At 45.4% G+C, this 9,441-nt stretch overlaps 1 protein-coding gene across 1 annotated transcript in view; it reads left to right on the forward strand.

Annotated features, from left to right (window-relative positions):
• Positions 1-9,189, forward strand: part of LOC142572328 (luciferin 4-monooxygenase-like) — a 28,231-nt gene extending 19,042 nt beyond the window's left edge. Inside the window, exons 3-4 of the mRNA XM_075681350.1 lie at positions 7,406-7,672; positions 8,575-9,189. Coding sequence (XP_075537465.1) covers positions 7,406-7,672; positions 8,575-8,714 — 407 coding nt within the window. The 3' untranslated portion in view covers positions 8,715-9,189. The remainder of the gene's footprint in view (positions 1-7,405; positions 7,673-8,574) is intronic.
• The last annotated feature ends 252 nt before the right edge of the window (positions 9,190-9,441 follow it).

Below are 9,441 nucleotides of genomic sequence, written 5' to 3' on the forward strand. Positions count from 1 at the left end.
CGTCCAGCGAGCCCACGATGCGGCCAGGGAGTTACAACTCCCGGTCCCAACGTGGGAGTAGCCCGCTCGATGGGACCTTGCGCCCCGTAGCACGCAGGACTTTCATTAAAGTTATTCCATCCATCCATCCATCCATCCATCCATCCATCCACCCACCCACCCACCCACCCACCCACCCACCCACCCACCCACCCACCCACCCACCCACCCACCCACCCACCCATCCATCCATCCATCCATCCATCCATCCATCCATCCATCCATCCATCCATCCATCCATCCATCCATCCATCCATCCATCCATCCATCCATCCATCCATCCATCCATCCATCCATCCATCCATCCATCCATCATCCATCCATCCATCCATCCATCCATCCATCCATCCATCCATCCATCCATCCATCCATCCATCCATCCATCCATCCATCCATCCATCCATCCATCCATCCATCCATCCATCCATCCATCCATCCATCCATCCATCCATCCATCCATCCATCCATCCATCCATCCATCCATCCATCCATCCATCCATCCATCCATCCATCCATCCATCCATCCATCCATCCATCCATCCATCCATCCATCCATCCATCCATCCATCCATCCATCCATCCATCCATCCATCATCCATCCATCCATCCATCCATCCATCCATCCATCCATCCATCCATCCATCCATCCATCCATCCATCCATCCATCCATCCATCCATCCATCCATCCATCCATCCATCCATCCATCCATCCATCCATCCATCCATCCATCCATCCATCCATCCATCCATCCATCCATCCATCCATCCATCCATCCATCCATCCATCCATCCATCCATCCATCCATCCATCCATCCATCCATCCATCCATCCATCCATCCATCCATCCATCCATCCATCCATCCATCCATCCATCCATCCATCCATCCATCCATCCATCCATCCATCCATCCATCCATCCATCCATCCATCCATCCATCCATCCATCCATCCATCCATCCATCCATCCATCCATCCATCCATCCATCCATCCATCCATCCATCCATCCATCCATCCATCCATCCATCCATCCATCCATCCATCCATCCATCCATCCATCCATCCATCCATCCATCCATCCATCCATCCATCCATCCATCCATCCATCCATCCATCCATCCATCCATCCATCCATCCATCCATCCATCCATCCATCCATCCATCCATCCATCCATCCATCCATCCATCCATCCATCCATCCATCCATCCATCCATCCATCCATCCATCCATCCATCCATCCATCCATCCATCCATCCATCCATCCATCCATCCATCCATCCATCCATCCATCCATCCATCCATCCATCCATCCATCCATCCATCCATCCATCCATCCATCCATCCATCCATCCATCCATCCATCCATCCATCCATCCATCCATCCATCCATCCATCCATCCATCCATCCATCCATCCATCCATCCATCCATCCATCCATCCATCCATCCATCCATCCATCCATCCATCCATCCATCCATCCATCCATCCATCCATCCATCCATCCATCCATCCATCCATCCATCCATCCATCATCCATCCATCCATCCATCCATCCATCCATCCATCCATCCATCCATCCATCCATCCATCCATCCATCCATCCATCCATCCATCCATCCATCCATCCATCCATCCATCCATCCATCCATCCATCCATCCATCCATCCATCCATCCATCCATCCATCCATCCATCCATCCATCCATCCATCCATCCATCCATCCATCCATCCATCCATCCATCCATCCATCCATCCATCCATCCATCCATCCATCCATCCATCCATCCATCCATCCATCCATCCATCCATCCATCCATCCATCCATCCATCCATCCATCCATCCATCCATCCATCCATCCATCCATCCATCCATCCATCCATCCATCCATCCATCCATCCATCCATCCATCCATCCATCCATCCATCCATCCATCCATCCATCCATCCATCCATCCATCCATCCATCCATCCATCCATCCATCCATCCATCCATCCATCCATCCATCCATCCATCCATCCATCCATCCATCCATCCATCCATCCATCCATCCATCCATCCATCCATCCATCCATCCATCCATCCATCCATCCATCCATCCATCCATCCATCCATCCATCCATCCATCCATCCATCCATCCATCCATCCATCCATCCATCCATCCATCCATCCATCCATCCATCCATCCATCCATCCATCCATCCATCCATCCATCCATCCATCCATCCATCCATCCATCCATCCATCCATCCATCCATCCATCCATCCATCCATCCATCCATCCATCCATCCATCCATCCATCCATCCATCCATCCATCCATCCATCCATCCATCCATCCATCCATCCATCCATCCATCCATCCATCCATCCATCCATCCATCCATCCATCCATCCATCCATCCATCCATCCATCCATCCATCCATCCATCCATCCATCCATCCATCCATCCATCCATCCATCCATCCATCCATCCATCCATCCATCCATCCATCCATCCATCATCCATCCATCCATCCATCCATCCATCCATCCATCCATCCATCCATCCATCCATCCATCCATCCATCCATCCATCCATCCATCCATCCATCCATCCATCCATCCATCATCCATCCATCCATCCATCCATCCATCCATCATCCATCCATCCATCCATCCATCATCCATCCATCCATCCATCCATCCATCCATCCATCCATCCATCCATCCATCCATCCATCCATCCATCCATCCATCCATCCATCCATCCATCCATCCATCCATCCATCCATCCATCCATCCATCCATCCATCCATCCATCCATCCATCCATCCATCCATCCATCCATCCATCCATCCATCCATCCATCCATCCATCCATCCATCCATCCATCCATCCATCCATCCATCCATCCATCCATCCATCCATCCATCCATCATCCATCCATCCATCCATCCATCCATCCATCCATCCATCCATCCATCCATCCATCCATCCATCCATCCATCCATCCATCCATCCATCCATCCATCCATCCATCCATCCATCCATCCATCCATCCATCCATCCATCCATCCATCCATCCATCCATCCATCCATCCATCCATCCATCCATCCATCCATCCATCCATCCATCCATCCATCCATCCATCCATCCATCCATCCATCCATCCATCCATCCATCCATCCATCCATCCATCCATCCATCCATCCATCCATCCATCCATCCATCCATCCATCCATCCATCCATCCATCCATCCATCCATCCATCCATCCATCCATCCATCCATCCATCCCATCCCATCCCATCCCATCCCATCCCATCCCATCCATCCATCCATCCATCCATCCATCCATCCATCCATCCATCCATCCATCCATCCATCCATCCATCCTTCCATCCATCCATACATCCATCCATCCATCCATCCATCCATCCCATCCCATCCCATCCCATCCCATCCCATCCATCCATCCATCCATCCATCCATCCATCCATCCTTCCATCCATCCATCCATCCATCCATCCATCCATCCATCCATCTATTGCATCTGTGCTTACTGCTGAAGATCATTCCAAAGTGCCCATTATTTCTGATGATGAATTTTGATACATGAAGCCCATTGACATCACAATTCAAGGAATTACATGCCTCATTACAAACCTTAAAGTATCTTCCTGCTGGTCACGATAACATATGTTCTAAAATCTTGAAGAATACATTGTTTATCTCTAGTAAAATATTATAGCACATTTTCACATGTGCACATGTTTATCAACAGGACATCTTCCACTTGATAGGACAGTTGGAAAAGTAATTCCAGTGTTTAAAAGCGGTAACAGAAATATGGCGGATGACTACCGGCCTATCTCGCTCACTTGCATATGTTGCAAAATGCTTGAACATACTATTGCACCGAATATATATAACCACTTCGAGTTTAATAACTTCTTTTTTAATAATCAGCATGGATTCTAAAAATCTTTCTCGTGTGATACGCAGTTACTGGAATTCACCAGTGTCTTGCACTTTAACATGAATAATAACCTTCAAACTGATTGCATCTTCCTTGACTACTCAAAAGCATTTGATCGCGTTGCTCACTGCCGCCTCATTGCTAAGCTATCTTCTCTTAGACTGTACTCACTAACGCTATCTTGGCTTCGTAACTTTCTATCTTTTCGCAAGCAGTTCACAGTCGTCAATAATTTTGCTTCTCTTCCTGATGTCACATCCGGTGTTCCGCAGGGCAGCGTGCTAGGTCCTTTGCTTTCTTTAATGTATATTAATGACCTACCTTCTAATATTTCCTCTTGCATGCGACTATTTGCTGATGACTGCATTGTATACCGCACTATTGAAAGTCATGATGACCATTTGATCCCCCAAAAGGACCTTAACCTCGTTTATGCCTGGTGTGATAGCTAGCTTATGACGTTTAACTCGAATAAGTGCAAAACGATTTCCTTTACTCGCAAACAGTCACTTTCTAACTTCACGTATTCTATAAACAACGTTTCACTGCCCCGTGCGGTGTCATATAAGTACTTTAGCTTGCATCTTACATTCTCCCTTTCATGGAAATTTCATATCATCAACATATGTGCTAAAGCATCACAAACACTGGGTTACTTACGTCGAAATTTCCTTCAGTGCTCAGCTCATACACGCAAATTGGCATTTTTAACCTTCGTCCGCCCACAGCTTGAATTTGCTTCGTCCATCCGGTCGCCTCATCAAGAGTATTTAATTTCAATGCTGGAAGCCGTATACAAAATAGAGCCGCTCGATTCATTTCATGTAACTATAACCACCATTACAGTATAACAAAAATTAAGCTAGGATTTCCGCACCAGACGTTAAGTATTCGTCGTTCTGTTGCTCTTTTATACTTAATACACAAAAATATTCACATCGTAACGCCAGCCCCACTGCCACTTCAAGAACCATTATGTACATCCGGGCGCCTTCATAATCACCTCAGCATCAAACGCACATTTAGTAAAACGCTTTCAATTCTTCGGCTTTGCTACAAGCCATCGCACTTTGGAACGATCTTCTAGATGCCATTGTTTCAATCACTAACCGCGAACTTTGCCGCGAGCACTTGTATGCACATTTTACCAACTGAGTCTGTATAATGATGCATACTTTTGTGCTGCTTACTGTTACTTTTCTTTGTTCTTGTTCATCTCATACTTTGTTGTATAATCCCCCATCACTCAATGCTCCAACCGGAGCCTGGTATGTGCCTTTAACTAACTAACTAACTAACTAACTAACTAACTAACTAACTAACTAACTAACTAACTAACTAACTAACTAACTAACTAACTAACTAACTAACTAACTAACTAAATGCATTTTTCTAAGGGGAGGGCGATTGCTTAAAGTTTCGAATACGAATTGAATACTCCACTAGCTATTCATACTTGTATTCGAAAATGAATGAATTGGTATTTTCGAATATGAAAGCTAACGAAATATTTCGCAGTAACCGACTGCTGAAGTTCGGTTACTGTTCTCTGCCTGGCTAAAACAAAATACCGCCAGTTCATAAAGGAAACAAGTGGTAAAGTTTTTGGAGCCATATGCAAAAACAAAATGGGTAATCATAGTACCTTGCTGGTGAAGCAGCGCACAAACACGGACACAGTGGAGACAAGCAGGAATAGACGACACTCGCTGCTAGTGTCGTCTATTCCTGCTTGTCTCCACTGTGTCCGTGTTTGTGCGCTGCTTCACCAGCAAGGTACTATGATCACTCACCAACTAGCCCAACTTTCCACGTTACAAAATGGGTAATGCAAGCTTTGTTTTTGATTTCGCGGCAGGAGCCATCGTTACAACCTTTGATTTTGGCTAGTGGTTTGTAATTTTGTCTTTCTTGTAGTCTATTCATTTAGCAGCTTTATCCTTTACGCTACGACCAGTGATGTTTCCCTTGCAACGGACCCTTTACGTGTTTATAGGGCAGATAGGACCTTTAGCAGCTTTTCTTTTTCTCTTTCCACAATTGCATATATATATATATATATATATATATATATATATATATATATATATATATATATATATATATATATATATATATATTTGCAAGTTAAAGCTTTATTTTTCTTAACATAATCATGGTTACACAGATGTCTGGACCAATAGCCAGGGAAGGCTAGTTTGCGGTCCAGTGACAAATTATACAAGACAGGTCAGGCGCAGATTTTAATAGCACAGTATTCCGAAACAAGTCATGAGTTAAACAGACAAGAAACATTCTGAAAATACACGTACATAACGAATTCAAGTAAGTTAGATTCTGGTTATCAAGAAAAAAGAATTACCAACGCTGCTTGAAATTATGTGCGGTTTTAACTTCTAGGGGTAAAATATTCCAACATTTTGTGCCACTGAATTCAATTAACCTTTCGCCGCATACATTGTAACACTTTGGTAAGTTGAAGGTACCTTTTAAAGCATGTCTAGTACTGCGAGTTGGAAATGAAAAGACGTTTCGAGGAATAGGAAAGTTAGTGCATAAAATATTATTAACTGAAATTGAGATCTTGTGATTACACAATGCATTAAGGGATAACACATGTTGTGTTTGGAAAACATCATTAAATGTACCACTGGTATTATCTGAAGCGCTAATTATCTTCAGGGCCCTTTTCTGTAGTTTTTGTAAAGGTTGTAAGTATGCCATGTAAGTCACGGCCCATGATTCTAAACAATAACTAATATGGCTATGGCAAAACGCAAAGTAAAGGGATTTGAGGATTATTTCAATGACTATTTATTTGGCCGTTTTTTAAAAGCTGCTCTACGGCAGCCATATATTATTGGAAAGTTTGCTTGCAAATAGGCTATAAAGATGCTGAGATATGTTCGTGCAGTTCTTTAAATTAAAATTAGTGCTATTGCTTTTAAACGTATTCCTAATTGTTCGTGAGTAGTTGGCTATCTTTTCCTGACTAGTCAGTACACGCGTGGCACCTAACTATGCGAAAATAAATATTGATGCTTTAAATATATGCGTCTGCGTTTGTCTACTCGATATTCGATTTGATATTCGACTCGTATTCGAAAGAGTTGTTATTAGCCCACCTCTCGTTTTGCCTACTTTTACGGATCCTCCTCAGCCATCCTCTAGTCTCTTACAACATTCCTTGGCGACAAAATTCACCGCACAGGTATGGTTGAATGTGGACTCATTCAAGGCGGTACTGTTGAGATTTATTATACTGGATGTGCTATACTGTGTACCACAATACAGGGGAAATTGGAGATCGCTTGGAGAGGCCTCCGTCCTGCAGTGGACATAACGCTCGACTGAGGAAAGATGATGATACTGTGTTCTGAAGATAGGCGTACCTCACCGGTGCAGGCGACACGGGTTTCTACGCGCCAGACGGCCGTTTCTTCGTGTGTGGCCGGCTGAAGGAGCTCATCAAGTGCATGGACCAGCAGGTGGCACCCGCCGAAATCGAGGAGCTGCTGGCGGCGGACGCTAGCGTGCGACACGTGGTCGTGGCCGGCGTGCCGCACCCTGAGTACGGCGAGGCTCCGCGCGCCTTCGTCGTGCTCGACCGCCTCCCGGGGGACGGCAAGGAGGAGAGCGAGACCGCTGCCAGGCTACAGGCGCTCGTTGCCGGTGGGTGCCTTCTATCAATGCGCGTTGGCTGCGACGACGTGAAGCTGGTCGCCCCAATAGATGGGCGCGAATGAGCGCATTCACTGAGTTCATTCGCCTAAGAAACATTCTACCCAGAAAAGTTCCAACTATTTTCCGGAAGTCTCAATACTACTACTACTACTACTACTACTACTACTACTACTACTACTACTACTACTACTACTACTACTACTACTACTGCTACCACTACTACTAATAATAATAATAAAGAAAGGGCTGGGGAGTTCAGGTATGAATCGTGCGTTCGCTCCCTCTAAAGAAAATAAGAGAAAAATGAAATTATATGCTTTTGAGTATCACGAGGTGAAGCAGTTTTTTTCTAACACCTCCTTTTGTACCGCTACAGACAAATGTAATACTCTTAGTAATTGGATTAACCCAGCCTCTCCATGGAAGCTGCTAGCTGGCCTCTTAGCTTTGTCGCGAACGCTCTAGGAACTCTGTAACTGACATGAGTTTTCTCATTGTTCTGTAGAAGTATCGGAGGGGAGGGGGTGGGGGAGTTTTACCAAGAGGATTCTCTAAACGTATTAAGGAGGCGGAGGGTCACAATTATTGGTTGCGCAGCAATTGAGTTAAGGAACTAAAATAAACAGTGAAAAAAAACTAGTCGAAGTGATAAGAATGGTGATTACCTGTCATATAGTCTTGCCAGCGCTCTCTCGATTCACGGACCTTTCAGTGTACGCTCTCGGATTTTTCTCACCACGTCCTCGTTTCCGATGAAGTGCGTTCAGTGACCGTTCGTGTGGTATGACATATCGCTACACTTGCACAAGAGGAGCGTGCACGTGGAAATTGCTTATATCTTGGACCTGCCGCATCTACTCACCAAGCGCTTCTCGTCCCACTCTTTTCAGACCAGCTGTCTTTCCACAAGCACTTGCACGGTGGTGTGGAGTTCCTGGAGAGCATTCCGCACACGGATTCCGGCAAAGACTTACGCAGAGCGCTGCAGCAGTCATACATGGAGAAGCTCAAGCATATCCAGACGCGCTAAAATCGGAAAAGACGTCCTAGTGCCGTCCTATCGAATGCAGGGTGTCTGTGGAGGCAACCGATAGGGGCGGAAGCTTATTGTGGCTTGTCTCCAATGCTTTGTTCGTGTGGCGAGGTGGTATGGTAGTTGATTATTTAACGCAACATAAGTGCTATCTTTGGTGGCATTCACCCAATATTATTAAAATGTCAAAATTTAGTTACGAAGTTGCGAGGCACTACGTATGTCTTTTGTTTTCATTTTCTTTCAGAATCGGCCACCTTTTATTATGCCTGTACCCGTTTTGCATGGTCCTCTGTATCACTGATGCTAAGCAGGCGGTGTGACGTTTACAGGAGACACCGAAGCACCTCCCTGCACGCCTTGTTTTGTGTTTAAATGACATTCTGTAAACAAAAGATCAGAATCTAGTCTGAAGTTGACCCATCGTGTATACGGTGCGCAAAATCACTTTGGACTTTAATAAAATGCATTGTGCAAGATATTCTCGCATGTTCACCTTCTCGACGAGGTTGGCATGGCTCCTAGGATAATGGAGGACGGGCGTATAACATTGACACGAGAAACGAGGGCGACCTACCTGGTGAGGCCCTTCCCGCGGAACGTACATCCGCAGCATAACGAGGGTAGACGTAAAGCCCGTGCACGAGCCATATTGAAGAAAGTTAGAGATGACAGAGACTCCGCGGTCTTTGTCGATGCGGCGCAGTACGAGAACAGGAGAGTG

This window comes from Dermacentor variabilis, chromosome 1, assembly GCF_050947875.1.
Source record: "Dermacentor variabilis isolate Ectoservices chromosome 1, ASM5094787v1, whole genome shotgun sequence".
Classification (NCBI taxonomy): domain Eukaryota; kingdom Metazoa; phylum Arthropoda; class Arachnida; order Ixodida; family Ixodidae; genus Dermacentor; species Dermacentor variabilis.